The 22,282-nt window shown below is 27.5% G+C and overlaps 1 protein-coding gene across 16 annotated transcripts; it reads left to right on the top strand.

Annotated features, from left to right (window-relative positions):
- The first annotated feature begins 1,261 nt into the window (after positions 1 to 1,261).
- Positions 1,262 to 9,461, top strand: LOC111297017 (putative disease resistance RPP13-like protein 1). Of its 16 annotated transcripts, none has more exons than XM_089757881.1 (13): positions 1,262 to 5,748; positions 5,957 to 6,052; positions 6,342 to 6,509; positions 6,669 to 7,052; positions 7,273 to 7,362; positions 7,491 to 7,535; positions 7,656 to 7,696; positions 8,159 to 8,204; positions 8,292 to 8,392; positions 8,491 to 8,590; positions 8,736 to 8,808; positions 8,902 to 8,968; positions 9,115 to 9,461. In XM_089757881.1, the coding sequence occupies exon 1, from the start codon at positions 1,370 to 1,372 to the stop codon at positions 5,663 to 5,665; it is 4,296 nt and encodes a 1,431-aa protein (XP_089614007.1). In that variant the 5' UTR covers positions 1,262 to 1,369; the 3' UTR covers positions 5,666 to 5,748; positions 5,957 to 6,052; positions 6,342 to 6,509; positions 6,669 to 7,052; positions 7,273 to 7,362; positions 7,491 to 7,535; positions 7,656 to 7,696; positions 8,159 to 8,204; positions 8,292 to 8,392; positions 8,491 to 8,590; positions 8,736 to 8,808; positions 8,902 to 8,968; positions 9,115 to 9,461. The 16 variants fall into 16 exon arrangements, with proteins under 16 accessions (XP_089614007.1, XP_089614005.1, XP_089614001.1 ...); XM_089757879.1 differs by having other exon boundaries at positions 8,181 to 8,204; XM_089757875.1 differs by having other exon boundaries at positions 6,669 to 6,834; positions 6,930 to 7,052; positions 8,159 to 8,392.
- Positions 9,462 to 22,282: the final 12,821 nt, after the last annotated feature.

A 22,282-nucleotide genomic window follows, 5' to 3' on the forward strand; every position in this document is an offset into this window, starting at 1 on the left:
CTCCACCGACAGAAACAGACGTCTTACAACTTTCTTTTTAAAAATCCACAATGAAATTTGATTATTTGATTGTGAATATTCAAGTGAAAGGATTAAAGGATAAATTAAATAAAAATTAAATAAAAACTCTTTTTTGAATATTCTCTACTTTCAATTACTTCTTCTAAGCAATTAAATTTATTTTTATTTTTTTATTGTTATTCATAATTAAAACAATACTAATTTGTAAAAAATTATAAAATAAACTAAAAATAATTTAGGTTTATTAAATATTAGTAAATTATTAATTTATGTTATTTTTTTAAAATTAATATTTAAAAATAAAATATTAATTTAAATTATTTTTTATTAAAATCAATTTGAGTCATTTTGAATACTCAAATTAATTTAAAGTCACGTTATTTACGAATTCGAATTACTTTTAGATCAAATTGAGTGAGCTCAAATTATCAACTTTTTCGATTAAATTTAATTCGTTGAATTCAACCCATTTATTTTTCAAACACCATTTCCTTTTGTTAAAAACATCTTTGTCAACTTTTGTTAGTGGCAATTCCACTTTAGTTTGTCGCAATTATTGCGTCTGCAAGTAGGACAAACCATAGCCTTAGGAAGGCTAGCATTAGCAACGAAAAGAGTTTCCAAAAATATAGTATCATATAATATAGTCTCCAATAATACTATTTACTTGTATTTAATTTGACATTATTACATTATTTGTATTAATATGTTTAAATTTAGTGATTAAAATATTTAAAAATAAAAAAAAATCGAATTTGCGAATAAATTTTCCAAGGATTAATATATAATTCATGATTTTCTCGTCAATTTTTTTTTAGACATGCATTTAAAATTTTTTATGCCTTTTTACTGAATTATCCAGCACACTATTATTTTAAAAATCACAAATAAAAAAATATATAGGATGACAATAGAATTAGCAAATATATATACACCAAATCTGTTGATAAAACTTGGGAAGTAATTGAACGTATATATTTCCCCTATTTCAACATTCAAACATGGAAATTACCAAGAAAAGGGGAGTTAAGGGGGTGGGGGTTTTGTTGTGTAGTATCGATGAAATTGCAGAAAGAACTCAATTGAAATCCCCTTTTTTACCAAAAGCCCGCAGTGGCAGTGCTAGTGCGTTCAAAAAGTTGAAGCCGCGTTAATGTGGGTCCAATATTGACTTGTAAAAGATTCCGCAAAATCAACGAGCAAAAGAAACATAAAGAAACAAAAAATCATCCATACATTACAATTCATCTTTATCCAACTTCACTTTCTTCCGTTAACTCAAACTCTTTTCTCAATTTTCTCTACTCTCATTTCTTCATATAATTTCTTGCAACAACGCAATCCAGCCATGTCTTTGCTTGGAGCCCTGTCCGCTGTACGAGAAGTTGTTGTCTCCAAGTTCTTTGACTGTCTCCTAGACAAGTTGATTTCTTCTGAATTCCTGCAATTTGTTAGTGAAAAACAGATTCAAGAAGAGCTCGAAAAGTTGAAGAAGGAATTGCTGAAGATTCGTGCGCTGCTTGATGATGCTGAAGAGAGACAGATCAAAGATCAATCTGTGAAAATCTGGTTGTCAGACCTTCAAAACTTGGCATACGATGTGGATGACATTGTGGACGAGCTTGAAACCGAAAGTGCCAGGCGCAATTTGATGTTGGAACGTCGTGGTAGCTCAAGTAAGAAACGCAGATTCATTTCTGATCCACTCATCAGTGTTTTCAGTAACAGCGGCATGATGTCAAACATAAAAGCTATCACTGTCAGATTGACAGATTTAGAGCCTCAGAAAAATCAGTTGCAACTGAGAATAATTGACTGCTCGAAATCCAACAGAATAAAAGAAAGGCAGCAGCCTACTTCTCTGGAGATCGAAACTCAGGTGTATGGCAGAGACAAAGACAAGGAGACAATACTTGAATTGGTCTTCAACGGTGATGATGACGGAAATTTTGTGATTCCCATCGTTGGAATGGGAGGGATCGGTAAGACAACCTTGGCCCAACTTGTTTACAATGATGCTACTGTTCACGATCATTTTGATCTCAAAGCATGGGTTTGTGTTTCCGATGATTTTGATGTCACAAGAATAACAAAAGCAATTTTCCAAGCAGTCACTTCAGAGCCATGTAATGACAATGATTTGAATTTGCTTCAAAGAAAATTAAAGGAGAAGTTGTCAGGGAAAAAATTTTTGATTGTTTTGGATGACGTCTGGAACGAGAACTATCATGACTGGACCATTTTACAATCTCCTTTTCTAACAAGGACTCCGGGAAGCAAAATTATCGTGACAACAAGAAGTTTTGCTGTTTCATCTACAATGGGTGCTTCTCTTGCTCATTCTTTACAAGTTTTGTCAGAAGATGATTGTTTGTCTGTATTTGCTCAACATGCATTGGGAACAAAAGATTTTGGAGTACATCCAAATCTAAAAGAAGTTGCTGAGAAAATTGTGAGGAAGTGCAATGGCTTGCCTTTGGCCGCTAAAACCCTTGGAGGCTTGCTTAGTACTAATGTTGACCTTGATGCTTGGGAAAAAATATTGGAGAGTGAGATATGGAAGCTATCAGACCATCAGTGTGGTATAATTCCAGCTCTTCAATTGAGTTACCATCATCTTCCTCCACATTTGAAGCGGTGCTTTGCATATTGCTCCATTCTTCCTAAGGACTATGAATTTCAAGAGAGAGAAATAATCTTGTTATGGAGGGCAGAGGGCTTTTTACAAGGAGCAAGAGATAAGCATAGCATTGAAGATCTAGGCCACAAGTATTTTAGAGATCTAGTATCGAGGTCTCTTTTGCAAATATCAAACAAAGATAGATCTCGATTTGTTATGCATGACCTCATCAATGATTTGGCTCGATCAGTTGCCGGAGAAATATGCTTCAGAATAGAGGGTGATCAGCAAATTTCAGAGCATGCTCGCCACTTATCTTACATTGGTGGTGAGTATGATGGCATAAAAAAATTTGAGGGCATCAGTAAAGCGCAATATTTACGTACTTTTTTGCCATTTAGGTTTTCTAATTATATGTGTGACTACATAACTAATGATGTTCTAATGCATTTGTTGCCAAATTTGAGATGCCTAAGGGTGCTTTCTTTGAAAGGGTATCTTATCTGGGAGTTACCAGATTTTATCAGAGATTTAAAACACTTACGGTACCTAGATTTTTCTGGCACTCGTATTAAATGCTTGCCGGAGTCCATAAGTACCCTCTATAATTTAGAAACCCTTCTATTAAGGGAGTGTCAGATGCTTGAAAAGCTACCTTCAGATATGGAAAACCTAGTCAACCTATGTTATCTTGATATCACAGGTGCAGTTGGATTAGAAGGCATGCCAAGTAATTTTTGCACGCTAAGTGATCTTCAAACACTATCCAATTTTGTTTTGCAAAAGGGCAAAGGATGTCAAATAAGGGAGCTAGATGGTTTATCAAATCTCAAAGGTCAACTTTGTATTTCAGGGTTAGAGAATGTGGTTGAACCTCAAGATGCATTGAAGGCTAAGTTACATGATAAGTTAGGACTGGATCAGTTAGAATTGATGTGGAGTGATGATTTTGAGAATAGAAATAGAGAAATCGAAACAAAAGTGTTGGATTTACTTCATCCTTCCAGAATGCTTAAGGAGCTTGTCCTCAAGTTTTATTATGGTGTGAGGTTGGCGGTATGGATAGGGGATTCTTCATTCAATAAGTTACTATCAATATGCCTTGAATGTTGTCCAAATTGCACATCATTGCCATCAATTGGGCAATTGCCATTGTTGAAAAAATTATGCATCAAGGGATTGGACAATGTAACTAGCGTGGGAGTTGAGTTCTTTGGAAAGAATGCACCAAATGCATTTCCTTCATTGGAGACTTTAGAATTTGAAAAGATGCCTAAATGGGAGAATTGGAACTTTTGTGAAGTTAACGAGGAAGCTAAGAAGTTTTCTAATCTTCGTGAGCTTCGTATTGTGAATTGTCCGGAACTGTTGGGGAGTATACCGGAAAATCTTCTTTCTTTGGAGAAACTTGTGATTTGTGATTGTAAGAAATTGGTGATTTCAATTCAAAACCTTCCAATGCTTTCAGAATTGGATATTGAAGGGTGCCAGGAGGTAGTTTATAAAGGTTTTGTAGACGGCAGCTCATTAAAAAAAGTCTGTTTTTCAAGAATTCCCAAGTTTACTTGTGCAGCAGAATGGTTGACGTTAGGATCAATAAAAGTGGAATCCCTTAAGATCGAAGATTGTGAGGAATTGTGCTCTTTGCAAGAGAACAGTTGGGGATTGCTAACTCAGTCGATGTCACTTGGTGAATTGAGTATTGGAAAGTGGTCACAACTTGTCTCCATAGGGGCAGAGGAGGAAAGAGAAGAATTGATGCAATTGAAGATCCCTTGTACCATTCAAAAACTGACAATAACGGATTGTGAAAGGTTAGAAAAGCTATCAACAACTTTGCACTACGTATCATCACTTAGGTTTTGGTCTTGCCCAAATCTGATTTCTCTTTCAAACAACAATTTGCCTTCGAATCTAAAAATCCTAGACATTGGTTGTTGTAGAAATATACAGTGTTTGTTCGAAGAGGGAGAGAATGTTAACATCGGCAGTGTATGTCTTCTTGAGCAGTTGAATATTAGCAACTGTGCATCTCTGATTTCTCTTTCAAAGTACAATTTGCCTTCGAATCTCAAAAGCCTAGCGATTAGTGATTGTAAAAATTTACGGTGTTTGTTGGAAGAGGGAGAGAATATTAACCTCAGCAGTGCATGTCTTCTTGAACGGTTGTATGTTTACAATTGTCCATCTCTGGTATCTTTATCATCAAGAGGGGAGTTACCCACGAGGCTTAAACGACTTGAAATATACGGTTGTGAAAAGCTAGAGTTCATAGCTCAAGAAATTCAAGATAACTCTTCTCTTGAAGGTATTAGTATCTTTGGGTGTGGTAATATTAAGTATTTACCTCAAGGCCTGAACAGGCTCAGCCATCTCCAGCGCATAGACGTATGGAATTGTTCAAATTTGGTTTCCTTTCCAGAAAGTGGTTTGCCCACCTCAAACCTCAAAGTCCTCCGCCTCCGTTCATGTGAAAAACTCCAAACTCTGCCCGACGGTATTCACAACCTCAGCTGTCTAGAAGAATTAGAAATAAATAATTGTTCAATTCTGACATCCTTCCCAGAAGAGGGCATTCCTACAAATCTCAAACGTCTTGCCATCGAAGGACCCAACATCTGTAAGCCACTAATTGATTGGGGATTGCATAGACTTACTTCTCTTAAAGTTCTCTCGATAGAAAATGGGTGCCCCGATGCAGTGTTGTTTCCACAAGAAGAGATAGGAATGACGCTACCCTGCTCTCTCACCTCTCTCGGCATCATCAATTTCCCAAAACTAGAAACCCTATCCTCCAAGGGCTTTCAGGACCTCACCTTTCTGGAGTTCTTGTCTATCGATTCTTGCCCAAACCTCAAGTCTCTTCCGGAAAAGGAGATGCTTTCTTCGCTTTTGGAACTATTTATTTGGAGTTGTCCAGTGCTAAAAGAACGGTGTGGAAGGGATAACGGACCAGAGTGGTCAAAGATAGCCCTTATACCTTGTGTGCAAATTGATCACAGCAACGTCTATGATTCCAGCTAATTCTGTTTCAGAGGATAATGGTTCAGACAATAATTCTTCAGGGCAGCAAAGTTGACAAGAAAGTTAACGACTCAAAGTCGCAAGTATGTCAATTTCAAATTTATTATAACCCTTACAAAATTTTTTTGTTATTATATTCCTTACAAATTCAAATTTATACACTAAAAAGAAAGGAAAACACTTTGAATTTATTTTATTAATCTTCAGACATTTAATTATTTTTACGTTCATAGTCCTTCGATTTTTTTGCATTAATTCAAAAAAAATTGAGATTTTTGGTTATTTTTGCAGGATATGATATTAACTATGACCTTATCTACAAAATGCTTGTTATCTGCAGAGGGTAAAGATTGAAGTTTCAGAAAAGGATTTTCTTTGGTTTTTTGGGTAAGTAAAGTGATTTTTTCTTTTTTCTATAAATAAAGTCATTTCATAGCAAACCATCCATGCTTTGGCATTAAATTGAAACCTTTTACGCAAAAACCTACCAATTTTGATAACACACGTATAGCTCTTTCTATTTTCAATCCAAATATTTACTATTTTGGAGCATTAGCAAATTTTTTTTTATCATATTAATGGTTGAATTGAAATACTAAAGTAGAGGCTGGTCAAGTTGACCATGACATTTTTATCCTTGTTTTAAACTATGATTTAGTCTATTTGGTTTTTGTAGGACCTACCAACTATGGATGTCTGGAAGGTTGAATGATCCGTGAGACCATAGCTGCAGTTGTGAAAATAACATTGGTTGCATCTGGAAACTCATCTTCTTTAATCAATAGTTCCGAACTAGTATAACTAAAGGTTCTTTCATTTTATTGAAAAGAATCAGAAAATCCAGGTATGTCTTTTTGAAAACAATAATTTTTTCACGTTAACAATATTTTTGGGATAATTTTACGTGTTTTAATTTCTTCTATAGTTATTGGACATGTAATTATTGGGAGTTATGATCCATCACTGCAACATTTTAAGACGCCCTCATTGTTTGTTCTTGCAGAGTTCCTGAGCTCAACTGTGAAATAACGGCCTATCATCTATGAATACATGGATAAAGGATTCATCTATTACTTGAAGGTGGAAAAAAAACAACCATTTCATCTCGCCGAGAAGAAAATGGCACAAGTAAAGAGTATACCTTCTTCCATATTTGTAATGAAACCTAAGTATGGAAGTTAAAAGTTCCTTTTTATTCTTCTCTTTTACACTACTTTTAATAACCTTCATTATTTATATATTTATAATTGTACATTGCTAATAGAATGGTGCAAAGCAAGGTGATAAAGAACAAGAGTGGCTCAACACTGTCCACGTGCTCTTTTCCAAATTGATGATAGTTTCATCTGTTATCAAGAGGAACTTGACTGAAACCAATTAGACCCACGTATGACAATTTGGAAATGCATTGGAATAGTTGTAACACTTAGAACTTTAGGAGGATTTTGGTCCACAATTATATGTGATATTGCATATAAAAAACAATTTTGAGAAATTTGCATTGCCAGTGACCAATTCTTGCATATGTTACATGTGGCATAGAAAGGTTTAGTTTATTTGATTATATTTCAAAGATGAAATTGATTGTATATTCATCTATGATCCAGAGACGACAAATGGAAAGCTGTTTAATCTCTGAAAAGTAAAGGGAAGAATGAATGACTACAAATTTACATTATCCTTTGCTTATACTTAAGGTTAGGTATTTCAATTTGGAAAAGCTTTTCCACTTTCTTCCTAATGGATTTCCAATTCCAAAAAACAATGCTGTTCATCCTACTTCCATTTTGAAGCTTATACGATATTATCATTGTTCATTTTTCAGGGTATGCGGGGAGTCTGTACCACCTGTCACATGGATCTTTATCTGGTGTCTGTCTTTCCTGTCAATTTGATTTTCATCCTTTTTGTAGTATGAAATGACATTAATTAGAACCTGCATCCCAACTTTGAGTTAGGAAAAAGGAAACTGATAATTTTCTGTTTACAGGCATTCATTGAAGTTGCGGAATGTGCGAGACAGTGTAGATGGTAAGAAGCTAGTTTTATTTAATGTTCAGCTGTTTACATGTTTATAGCTTCTTTTTGTACTTCAATTTCAGTAATTTCAAACCAATTGGAGCTCAATGAAGGTCTACAAGCTAGTCCAATACTGAAACATGGTGTGAAAATGGATAATGGGAGGAAGAGATATTAATTACCAACAGAAATAATACTTTTTCTGATATAAAATTAAAAATTTTGCTAATTCTGAAACCTTTGATAAAGTCTTTTATTCCTAAATTACTTCTTATTTGCATGTTAAATTACAAAACTTTATTATTAATTGCTTTAATTGATAGATATTTTAAAAACTGTTTTATGTTTTCATATCATTTGATTATTTCTCAAAGAAAGAGTATTTGTTCTTATTGCATGTTGTTTAACCTATAGATTACAATTTCTAAGAAATTGATGTGAAACCTTTAATTTTTTTTCTATTTTTTTTATAAGATTGTAATAAAACTTGAACCAGGGAACTTAAAGAAGATAAAAAATGGTAAGTGGCAGTGCGGCACAGATACTGTTTCTTACCAGAACAGGCAATGCAGGACATATGTTGTTTCTTACCAGACCAACTGTACAGATGCATTGAGCTTATGCTTTATGGAGAAGCTTCCCTGCCTGTGCCTCAATGTCTGAGAAATGTAGATACTGTACCAGCAGTGACGTTGAACCTAGGCATCAGTATGTGACACCATTGATGCAATGACTAAAAGAAACACCTAAGCTTGTTCTCTTCTTTTCCACTAAACCATCTTAACTGGTTGAGTTTTTCTTTGTAGTCAATCCATGCCATTGTTTTAAGCCGTCGGTAAAAGTGGGTACTATTTTGTTTGGAGACATGATGTATCCTGGTTACAAGCATGTTAAACCACTTAAAAGGTAGCTAGTAACGAAATACAGATTTCTTGCTTTATGATTTTTGGTAGCATGGAGATGCTGATAATTATGATTTGCTTCTGAAATTCAAATCTTGAAGAAAGTATCTGAAGTAATCTTGATGTTTTGAAATTGATTTTGTGGGCAGTGTGCAAGGTTTACAAATTACAATCTGTGTACATTGTGATTACTGTAGCAGGCTAACGCAAGTCGGAGATCAGGTATATTTCAAATCTAAACAATATTTTGTTCCATCTTATTTGAATAAGTAAATCAAAGTTCCAGACCATTAATCCTGCTTCTTGAAATACAAGAACTCTTGGATCTCCATGTGGATTTGGCTTTCTGGCCTATAAAAGGACTATAAGGGTTTACGAAGAGGTTAGTAAATTCTACGAGACTTTTACATGTTATCTATATTTACATAAATGAAAGAGAAATGGACTATACTAAGCTTTGATTGACTTAAATACATGTTATCTTTTAAATACGTGGAGGTTTAATTTGATTATTGATGTTCGTTGCAGTTCAAATTACAGAAGCTGTTGTTCTACAAAAGCAAATGAAGTTTAGAAATGCAAATAGAAACAATTTGCAACAATCACCAAATCTAGGTAGGTAGAAGGACAATGCTACTCTGATTCCTCTGCTGCCACTACCATTCACCATAGCCTTGTGCAGCTTGATCGGCTAATATCAACTTCTTTGCCTTGATCAGAACTGAAATGATAAATGATGAGAGATAACAATGATAATAATATCAGTGGCACTGTCATATTGAATTTTCAATTTCCTTTTTACTGTTTCATGTGCTTGGAAAATATTTTTATTTGCTTCGACTTGATATTTTATGAGATTATTTTTTAACTTTTCATGAGATTGTGTCTGTGTGCTAGGTGATGATTATGATTCAACTTTAAGACAGATCTACATATATAGATAATGTTCATAGATACTCAAAATTCTTTAAAACACTCTTTTTGTCAATAAAATTAGTAAATTTATCAATTTTTTTTTATCTGTTATAAGTGAACACTTCAATAAAAAAAATCTTATATCCGTCATTGATTCAACACTGCCAATTTTGGTTTAATGCACATATATTAGACTATGTACGAAGCATACCTTCCATTGTAACCCTGTGAAGACATGGGATCCCATTCTCTGCTGTTATGGACCTTGCAATCACAACCATTACTTCATCAACTTACTTCGGCTAGTCCCAAGCAATGCTAAATGCATTTTGCTGTTGTTGAAACTGGGTTCAGTTTCTTACTTTCTTTTACACCCTCAGCAACCAAGAGCTTTGGCATAAAGAATTAAGCTGTCAATCTATACAGAATATAATTTTGAAAATTCATTTTGTCCCATTTTGAGAAGTTTGTTCAATGTTAATGCAATAGTCTCAAGGCATTGGAAGGTTAATTCTAATCTTGTATTCAGTGAAAACATTTTAAAAAATTGTATGATTTATGTTTGTTTCTAGTCTGTACCAATGTTGATGGTAGATTTTTTGCACTAGAAATGCTACAATTATGGAATTAGGAAAGATTTAGTGCTAACACTGTAAAAAAATTGAAGGGCCTCCATATTTAATATACGTAGGACTCTTATATCAATTTAAAATTAATTGCTTTTATTATTTGCAGAACTTCCTCCTTGTATCCATCCATAACCCGGTAACCTTCTGTGATATAACTCTAGCCAGCCTAAAATTGCGATCTTGCAGGCTATCGACAGTGAGGGCAATCTCTTGCATCTGAAATGAGAGCATTGCTTGTGCTAGATCAGTTTCTTGCAGCCATTTTTTTTATGACTGAAACTTTCATTGGCATTGGGCCTCATAATTTGGAACCCATTTTCAAATCCTATCATATATCAGATGTCATGCTTTATGATTTTTCACAATAATGACTCAAGTCCATGGGTCAAGACAGAAATGTCAGGATAGGAGAAGGGCTTGCTTGACAGCCCAACGTCCTTGACTTGGGGACTAATGGGCACCCACCACGCTCATTAAATCTGTCAACTTGCGCTTATTTTTTGAAATGGTCCCTTCTCAAGGACAATGGCCATTGAATTGGTTGCTGCCTCAAGAACAGATAATGTTTTGGCATTGCTGTTAAAGTGTTAATACAATAGACTTTGATGTACTAACATAACTGAAGTAGGCCAAGTGTGTATTGCAAACTCCCTAACTTGATGTGTTTGTTTGTTGTTCTTCCTTGTTGCATATGCAAAGATAGATTTACAGTTGATTGGCCCAGAGGGAGATTGACGGTTAAATTTGGAATAAAGAGAATGATAGGCTGATGCATTAATTTCCTCGAGAGGAACTTTTATGAAAAAAGGTAAGAGAACTATTAAGGGAATAATTATAAGATACACTAACCAAACTTACTAAATAAATTCTTCAAAATTTCCAACCCCAATCAGTCATCCATTTATAGGAAAAAATAAGCATATCAATTAGTAAGGCATGGAATAGATGGAATATTTTTTATTTTCATTTTGTGTTTTTTATATTATATTTCTTTTTACATTCATACCTAATGAATATTTTAAATTCATTCACATCTTCATCCTTGTAAGTATTTAATAGATATGTGTAATTTCATATTTATAACTTTTATATAATTTTTTATAAATAAATATTTTAAATATAAATATGTTAATTCTAATTAATTTAAAATAAAATTTATATTATTAAATGAAAAATTAATTTATTAAATATATTAAATATATATAGAATATAGGTATGGAGCATGTGTTATATATAAAAATTTATGAAGAGCTTAGTTCTTTCTCCAAGACTTTTACATGTTATCTATATTTACATAATTGAAAGAGCAGAAATTATTGAATTATTACAACCCGAGTCTGAGTACAAAAAATGTTTATTCTAGACTGAAAGAGATGATAAAAGAAAAAGAAAAAGATTCAATTTTCTTCACAAATATTCAACTTTATGTTAAAATAGCACAATGGACAATAGTGAAAAGCGAGGGAACAGAGGTTCAAAGAACTGTGACAGACTTGTTGCTCAATCGCTTTTAAAATAAAGGGTTTTCCATGCAATTTGCATTTAAAATACAATGTCCAGCCTCCATTATTTTTTTCTGTACCTTTTAAACTTGTTGCAGGTTATATCTATGCCTTTCATGATGTATGCCTTGTTGCAGGTTATGTCAATCAGTAAGGCATGGATTATATCTATGCCTTTTATAATGTAGGAGTTGTTTTTTTTCCTATAGATTATTGTGTGCTCCAGCCATAATTATAAATCAGGTTTTGGTTTACTGGTTTCATGTGAATTTCATTTAATAACTAATCACACTTTCCGGAATTATTTATTCCTTTGGGAGTTGATCACACGCAAAAATTAAAAAAAAAAAAAAGGTTATAAAAAAATCAAGTAGGTGAAAGACTTTTCGGTCTTGATTCCATGCATGATTATTTAAAAAACATGATTATATGATTATAAAAAGCATGACCCCACTCAACTCTAGAATATTGTGTTTCTATATAAAAATAGTAATTTTTTTTTGTAATTTTAGTAAATTAACACCTAAAATTCTAGAGAGAAGAGATCGAACGATAAAATTTTTATTTTATTTTATACTGATAATAAGTAAGAAATAAAAATTTTAAAAATTTTCTATTTACATTAATACGAAGATGACAATACTTAATTATAAGCATATTTGATTTAAAGGTAAATGTGACAATCATGCAATTATAAATGTTTATATCATTTTCAGATATATACACATATAAATATACATATATATGTATTTATATAATTTTTTCAATTAATATTTTTCATTATTAAAAATTAAGTTTTATTTATCAAAAAATATTATTTATTATTGTATCAAAATAAATACTTATTTAAAAAAAAACAAAATATAAACAAACAATCTCAATTAGCACCAATAAAAAATGGTTGTATCATATCTTTGAAATAATATTTCAATGTAGTTTTTTATCAAATTGATGAGATAATATAAATATATAAATTTAATTTTTCAATTTAACCTAAAAATATTTTAATAATATAATAAATAAAAGTATCATGTTCCTTCTAATTTTTTTCGGCTACGTCAAATTGGTTAAAATGCTTGAAGAGCGGTTTTATTTTTCACAGTAATCATATAAATATATAAAATTTAAATATTTTGTAATAAATGTCAAGTCTTTTACACATAAATTTTAAATTTATATCTCCTAATCTTATTACATAAATACAATAGATTTTTAGTTACCTAGCATTTATATAGATTTTGACTTTTGATTTTCTTCTTATGTTTTTTAAAATCATTATTTGTTAAAATTCATTACATCTTTGATTTTCTAACGTGTATGTTTTTCATTTTTAATAGTCTTATAATTTTTTCTTTTTCATATCTTTTGTTAGGTACGAAAGAGTTATATAAGTATATTTTATATATGTATTATATTTTATTTTCTCTATCATGACGTTTTTTATTGTGTTTGTATTTTGTAATTTTTTATTTTTTAATCATGATCTATAATTTGTTTATTTAGTATATCAATTATTTTAACCGATTGATTTTTTTAGTATTCACATTTTTTTTGTCATGATCATAATTTTTTTTATTTTCAAATTTACCTTTTAGCCAATTACAATATGCCATGATTGCTAAATTGATTTTTGAAAGAGATTACTAGATTACCAAATTTTTGTATTTGTCAATTGTGGGATGTTTATAATTATAAGACTAAACAATGTATTAGCATATAAATGATGTTAGTTGATAAAAAGGTGTGTAAATACATTTATTTCTTTTATATTTATGTTTTTATTTTCTATTATTTATTTATTTTATAATTTTTTGTACTTATGATGTAGAGATTTTATATTCATAATATTTTTTGGAGCCGTAATGTATATAGATTGAATAATAAGATTCATGAAGGAGGTGTATATTATATAAAAAAAAATTTATTGTAAAAAATAAAAATGATTATAAGGTAATTAATGCGAATGATACGATTCATTTTCTTGTTAATACTATCATCAAAGAGATGCTTGATAAAAGTATAAATATTACATGATATATTTTTTGTTTGTAACCATCTTTTTATGTACAAATTAACTAAGTGCTTAATGGTTTCCTTTTTTGATAATTTGTTATGGGTTTTGAGATTGTGCTTTTCTTTAAAAAATTTTATTTCAAAATTTTTTATTAGATATTATTTGTGTAAATTTGTCTCATCGTCAAACTGTTGTGATGAGTTTATAAATTGTGTAGTTTAAGGTATTTTTAAAATATTTTCTATATTGATAATATTACGAGAGTGATGATTTGTTATAAAAATAACTTTTTATTATTTTTAGAAGTAAATATCATTTTAATCATCTAACGTACATTGTATATCATTTTAATCATTTAACTTATATCATATAAGATAGTGATTATGTTTAATGATATTTTTTCAATTCCATGTAGATATGAAAATGAGAAAAAAATCCAATTATTAATCTTAATTTAATAAAGTTTTTTATTTAATCATTTATTTGACACAAAAAATAATTTATTTTTAAGAGGATGCAAAGGTCTTTCAATTTCTTGTTGCAAACTTTTATAAAGCTAAAATAAAAGGTTTCATTCTCATAATAATTTAGCATTAATATTATTATATTTTAGAAATTAAAGTAAATAATTAACATTGATTTAAATAAAAATATTAAAAAAAGCATAAACAATAGGTGTTACTTATGCAAACAACTCAAAAACTTTTTACAGTTGATTTTATCCTAATTTTAATTATAAGAAATGGAAAAAAAAGCTGAGCACAAGTTGTTTCAAATTAGTAGTAATTGACATAACACTCAAAAATATTATTTCTTTTTATTTTTGTTTAAAAACTTTTCAAAATATGTTATATTAAACAACGAGTTATAATTAAAATACTTTCTCCTTTTTGTATGTCTAATGTAGCTGGATATTAAAAAATAAATAATTTATAAAAGTTGAAGAAATAATAATAATAATAATATTTTATGATTATTTAATATTTATTTATCATTTTATTGAGTTTCACTAAACTTTTATTTTTTTATATAATAGCATTAAAATATTAATAGAAAAAATAAATACCAGAGTTGAAAAGATATTTTAATAAATACTTCAAAAAGTTTTTATTAGGAACTCTTTCATTAAACATTTATATTATATTTACATAATTATTTAATGATAATTAGGTTAATTTGAATAATGAATTTTTTTTTATAATATTTAATTGAAGAATGATTGATTTGCTAAAATTTCTACTTTTTAAAATTTGTTTCTATCTTGTGAAATAAAATAATAAAACTCATCTTTCAATAAATGTTATGTTACATTGTGTAGTGTTTGTTTACATAAAATTTCATGTGAAGCCTAAGTCCCTAAATTTTATTATATAAAATTCAATCAACTATTTAAATTATTATTTTTTAGACATTTGGTTTCCTTACATTTATATAAGTCCTTGACTTTTTATTTTTTTTGCATTTATACTCTTTTCAATTGTTTTTATTAAAATTTTTACAAACTTTTTTATTTTCTTCATGACTTATGATTTTTCTTTTAATTTTTTTGACTATATAAGTTACTTTCCATTTTTCATTGGTTAGACTATTTAAAATTGTAAATGTTTTCCCTTCTTGAATCTATTTATTTGTTAGATATATTAATTTGTTATTTACATTTGTTATTGATGGTTTGAATAGTGATATCAAAGATACATATAATTTGGTTTTTAACCACTTTTATTTACTAGATATTTTATTGTTATATAAAACTTAAATATTAGTGTAATTTATATATATTTTTTCAATTATTACTTAATCATATTATAAAATCCTATAATACGTAACTTATTAAACTATTTATATTAAATTGTATATCATATAAGATTATAAAATATTTAATTGTATTTGTCAAATTCAATGTATATTTGAAAATGAGCAAAATGATCCACATATTATAATCTTTAACAAAATTTTTCTTTTATTCATTTTTTTTGACACAAAAAAATTGATTTATTTTAAAGAAAATGTAAAAATTTTTCAATTTCATATTGAAATTTTTTTAAAATGTTAAAAGAAAAAACTTCATTATCGTAATAATTTATAGTTAATATTATTTTTATTTTAAAAAATTTAAATTAAATTCTGATATTGATTCAAATAAGTATATTAAAAATGAAATTTTAAAATATAAGTGTTACTCATACAAATAAATCATGATTTTTCTAAAGTTGATTTTATTCATCATTTTGATTAAAAAAAATTGAGCGTTGAGTAGTTTCGAATAGGTGACAAATAACTTAACACTAAATAATATTTTTTCTTTTGATTTGTTTTAAGAACTCTACAAAATAAGTATATTTAAACAACATGTTATAATAATTCAAATACATTTTCCTTTTAATATGTTTATGTAACGCACTATTAAAAAAATAAATATTTTGTAGAAGTTAAGGAAATAATAGTTATAATAGTTTTATGATTCTTTAATATATGACACATTAATATTACAATGAGTTTCGTTAAAATTATAATTTTTTCATATAACAACATTAAAATATTAATGAAAATGAATAAATACTAAAGCTAAAAGGACATTGTAAAGTTTTCATTTAAAATTTGTAGACACCCCATTTAATTCAAGGTTTAAATCAATTGGGCTCAATCTAGTTTAAAACCCAAATGTCCAAATTTTTTATATTTTATTTCATTTATATTTTATATTTTATATTGATAATTGTATTTATCATTATTGTTATTTTATTTTATATTTATTTTACCTTTATTTTTATCTTATTTATTTATCTATTTATCTTTATTTGATTCATTTCATTTATCTCATTTTTATTGTTTATCTTTACAAAAAAACTGAAAATTAAAATGAAAAGGTGGTTCAGCTAAGTATGGACTACTTAGAATTTGTTCGAAAGTATTTTTTGATTGATAATTCAAATGAATTTTTAAAAGGTTTTGATTTTTTTTAAAGATTAATTTAAAGTTTTTGTTCTTGGATAATAAAGAATTTTAATCTCTAATCAACTTAGAGTTTTTATCAAGTTGGGACTAGGCTCCCATAAATACCCTACAAGTTTATACAATCAACACATAAAAATCACAACAATTAGAGCAGAAATTGAAAAATAAAATTTAGGCAGTGAGTGTTCTGGTTTGAGTAATCTGTCTAGTTGTTTTGATTCAATGTTTGAAGGTGTTTCAGTATAATTTTGGCAAAAAAGAAGTTGGGAAACAGATTGGTGAGGTTGGAATTATTTGAAAGGAAGTTTTTTTGCAGAATTTTGAATTTTCCCACAGAGATTTCAATGAAGTTCGAAGATTTTGACGAGTTTTCCAATTAAATTTCTAGATTCCGGTAGAAGTTTCTGGAATCCAACAGATTCCCCATATTTTGTTGAACTTTCTGATGACTCCTTGAAATTTTCAGTGATATCCAATGAACATTTAAATTTCCTAGTAGGCTTTTGGGAAAGAGAAAGGGAGAGGGTTTGGGGAAGAGAGAGAACAAGTGAAAAATTGAAGAAAATAAAATATTTTAAGCTTTTATAATAACTCAAAACGACATTGTTTCAAGGAGCAAAATCCGTGTGTTGACTCACACATCGTCCCGATCTGAACCGACTTGTACCACTTTAATCCATTTACTTGTCCCCTACTAAGCCTTGTTGAGTTTACTAACCGAGTTGTCACCAGTTAAGAGCCAAGCCGAGCTATTCGGTAGCCAAGCTGAGCCAAAAAAATTAGGTTTATTTTTATTTTTTTATTTATTTAAATTTAAAAATGTTTTTAAAAAATATAATTTTTTTGGGAAAATAAGAATAAAACTTTACCAACATATTAGAAAGTTTTCAAATTAAAAATATAAAAAAAAACCTTATCAACATATTAGAGGCTTTTAAAATTTTTAAAAATAATTTTTAAAAAATAAATTGATTTTGGAAACAAAACCTTATCAACATATTGAAAGGTTTTGTAATTTTGAAAATAATTTTGAATAATAAAATTAAATCTTATCAACATATAAAAAGGTTTTTAAGAATTTGAAAAATAATAATATTTTTGAAAATATATTTCTACTAACATATTGAAAGATATGTTTTAGATAAAACCTTATCAGTATATTGAAAAGTTTTGCTTTTAAATAATATTTTGAAAAATAATAATATTTTGAAAATAAAACCCTAGTAACATATTAGAGGATATTTTTCTTGATGATAACATCTTATGAACATATTGGATGATTTTTGATAAATTTATTTTGGATATTAGCATTTTATTAGGTTTTTTATCTCCCAATAATGGAATTACTAAAATGTTGCAAATAACAATTTTATGTAAATTTCTAAGTGAAGAATTTTTTTAAAATTTTACCAATATATTGGTGAATTTAGAAAAATTTTCAATACTAAAGATTCTATGAACTTTACAATTTTCATTAATAAAGTCTTTTAGAAAATGTTAAAAAATCTAATGATAGTGCATTTTCAAGCGTAACAAATGGTCTCCTTAACTACTCTTGAGGTGAAGAAATGTTTTAAAATTATTACTAACATATTGAAGTAATTTAAGGATAATTTTCAATAATTAATTATTTGATAAGATTTTTTAAGGCTTTGATAACATGAAATCAACTAAGGTATTATAACTTTTCCTACACGTAACTCTACTCCTAAAACTAATTTTGTTTTTGTAGACTAGAATCTATCTTTTTAAGGAACTTGAGTTAAGCTTTGGACCTCTCTTTAAAAAAAGATAAATTCAGTCAGACAACTAATTGCACATGAACAAAAAAGTTTAGTGATGACTCTTAAAGTTATATTTAACGATAGGTTTATGGACTTATATATTATAACAAGCTATTTTCTTACATATTTATACTATATATACATGATTGTTTCATGGTAATTAGGTGAATTTGAATAATGAGTTTTTTTTTACCACTTTTAATTCAAGTATGATTAATTTACTTAAATCATTTTTTAAAACATTCCACCTTGTCAAATGGGATGACAATGGGTAGGATATGAGGTGAGTAGAGCATTTCCCATTTTCATCTCTATGAGTATTTAATGGGTATGGGTAATCTTTATATCTATAACTTTTTTAAAAAATAAAAATAAAAATAAAAATATATTTTTTTTAGCTTTTTTATTTTTATCTTGCTTATTTAGGTATTTTTTTATAAATATATATTAGTATATTTTTTAAAATAGAAATATATTAACTTTAATTAATCTAAACTAATAATGTATATTATTTAGTAAAAAATCTATTTACTAAATATATATATGTAGGGTACAGGTACAAGATAGTGTTATATTACCTGTCCACATCTCCTACCTGATAAAAATTTAAAATCATACACATCCTTATTCCTACCATATAATACCCATCTCTATCCTTATAATGTAATACCTATCTTTATTATTGTTTGCATAAAAAGTCAGATTCCTATTGTGTATGACTAAGATTTATGTTTATATTGTCAAATAAAATAATACATAGATTTTGATATTTAGAGTGTATTAATAATCACTCATGTTTTTTCATTGTTGATTGTAATTAAAATTAATTTATTCAAATTTGAAAAATGATAAAATTAAGTTGAAACTCTCATTACACTTTTTAGGTTTCCATGTAGAAAAAAATACAATGCATACACAATCAATTTCACATATATCTTATTACATATGATATACTCCATTTATCTGAAATCTTATGTTTGATTTGTTTATCAAATTAAACTTTTAATCGTTATTTTTCAAAAGATAATGGAAAATAAAATTGTTAAAAAGATAATATTTTAAAACTAATTAATCTCAAATCATATTTTTAAAAACTTTCATGAAACCACTATGCAATTTAATTTAATTTTTCTGTGTTCATTAATTTTAGGATCTAAAGAAGAAAAATATTATACTTTCTTATGTTTTTGATACTTAGGAATTTCTAATTATTTATATTATCAATAACTTTAAATTTTTGCCTTCCACCTCTTGGCCTAGTAGCTAAGAGGCTTTGAAGAAGGCATGTGGGTACGAGTTTTAACCCTGTCATCCCCCTTCCCCCCTTGTAAAGGCTTTGCCTTCCTATAAATAAAAAATAACCTTTTTTTTTTTGTAATTTCATACTTATAAATTACATTATTAGTAATCCAAAACAAGAAAAAAGTTACATGGATACCTTTTTATTATATTCTTTATAGTAATTGTAGTAATGTACAATTATCTTTTTGTATGAATAATCAATAACGGTTGTGTAACACAAAATAACTAGCTCTAAGTTTCAATAGAATGTCACTTTAGCATTTAAAAATTTTGAAAAACATGAGATGATAGAGAGAGTTAACTTTATGGGATAAGAGATAGTTGACTCTCTTTCTTGTAATCTAACACATAATAAGCTTCCATGAATGTTGAAAAAATACAATACTTGGAATTGAAATATAGGTATAAATATACGAGATGTAATGGTATTTATCTATTCATAATTTTAGTTGTAAATTCTTTGTCGACTTCCATAGTTTATAAAATGCACTCCATATAAAAAATAAAAAGAAATTAAAAAGATAAGAACATTGATGATTAAATAATATAATAAATAAATAAATAAACTTAATATTTACTTCATTTAATATGATTATTCATAATAACATAATTGTTATTTTCGTTTCATATTTATGAGTTAAAATATTGATTTTAAATGATAATTTGTATATAATAATGAAATTATGATTTTTATTTTTAAATTTTTACTTTTGTAAAAAACATGTATAAAAAAAAGAAAGTGAAAATCTATTTAAGTTAAGATATCTAAACTTAACATTCTCTTAATCTCGATTGTAACATTTACATATCAACATCATTAACATCTTTAATTCAAAGGCTACCAAAAGTATAAGAAGATGTACATGTACTTGATAAAACATTAAAGATTTAATGAAAATTGATAAATCATGTTTCACTATTGAAACGATGATTAGTATGCATGAGTTTTGAAAGATAATTTATTATAGAATAAATTTCATCAAGTCTTTAAGTTTCAAGCAAAATTCAACTCAAGTCCAAAAGTTTGAAAAATATACATTTTGTCCCAAACTTTTCAATTAATAGGACAAGGAAGTCATTTTGTTAGTTATCTCTTAACTATTCCAATAACAGTATTATTAAAAGATTTTTTTACCCTTAAAAAATAAAATCCCCAAATACTCACACAAAGTAATAATTTATAATAATATTTTTTTATTTTTTCTTAAAATATATAAAATATATTAATAACATATAAAAAGGATTTTTAGATGCAATATATAAAAACAAAATTTACAATTATAATACGATGATATGTAAATATGTATAATAAAATGAATATATTAAACATGTAACAATTTTTCGACGTGGAATAAATTTTTAAAAAAATGAACATGTAGAATATAATAAGAAAAATGTTTGGTTGAAAAAAAGAAAAGGTTTTATTTAAATTGTTACATGCTTAATATATTCATTTTGTTTTACATATATTTACATGTTAGCATATTTATAATTATTAAGCTATGTTTTTATATGTTGCATTTAAAAAATCTTTTTATATTATTAATATATTTTACATATATTGAGAAAAAATAAAAATAATTTATTATTATAAAATATTATATTATATAAGTATTTGAGGATATTTATTTTTTAGAGATAAAATGATCTTTTAATAAAATTATTAACAGAATAGCTAAGAGATAACTAACAAAAGGATCTTTTTGTCCTATTAATTGAAAATTTTTGGGTGGAGTATTCATTTTTCAAACTAATGAATTTAAGTTGAATTTTGTTTAAAATTTAAGAACTTTGATGAAATTTACCCTTTATTATAATAGAAAATGTATATAAAATTTCACTTCTAGGTACATATATTCACAAAAAGAATTAGTATTTGGAGTTTAATGTCAAACTAATAAAACTCATGGCTATCTAAATGTATTTATTTATTTATTTAGATTTCCTTTTTAAAACAATTTTTTTTTGTCAAAACAACAACTTTATTTAGTTAAGGGAAATAATTTCTTTAATTTTTTTTTCTTATCACCGATCCCTCAAACACATGAGCTTTTTGTGATACTAGACATTTTAGAGAATATATACATAAACAAGAGATAAAGTAAATAATATTTATTACTTATTTGATTTAATATATTAAAAATTATTTATTCTCCTTTTATTTTTATATAATGTTAGATTTCCACATAATAAATACAAAGAATAAATGTTTTTATCTTTTTAAGTATAAATTAGTTTAAATAAACAATCATAATATGAAAAATCAACATATTAATTTTAATATTTTTCAAGTATTAATTTTTTTTTGAATAAATTAACATAAAAATAGAATACAAAGAGTTAGCATTTTTATCTACATATAATTTGATTCTGAACAATAAATGTGTTCATTAATGATGTATATATATTACATATTAAGTTGTTAATTCATTATTTATTTGAAATAAAAAGTAAAATATGAAATTTAGAATACTAATATTTATGTTTTCATATTTTATTAATTAATGATCTAAAAATAAATTTTTAAAAAGAGAAAAATATATATAAATTTTTTTTGAACTTTTATAATTTTCTATCACCTAAGCAATTAAAATG

This window comes from Durio zibethinus, unplaced genomic scaffold, assembly GCF_047325235.1.
Source record: "Durio zibethinus cultivar Kanyao isolate XHJ-2024 unplaced genomic scaffold, ASM4732523v1 HiC_scaffold_408, whole genome shotgun sequence".
NCBI lineage: Eukaryota > Viridiplantae > Streptophyta > Magnoliopsida > Malvales > Malvaceae > Durio > Durio zibethinus.

What these genes read in the sequence shown, in the direction of transcription:
- LOC111297017 (XM_089757869.1), top strand. Translation starts at nt 1,370, where the DNA reads ATGTCTTTGCTTGGAGCCCTGTCCGCTGTACGAGAAGTTGTTGTCTCC.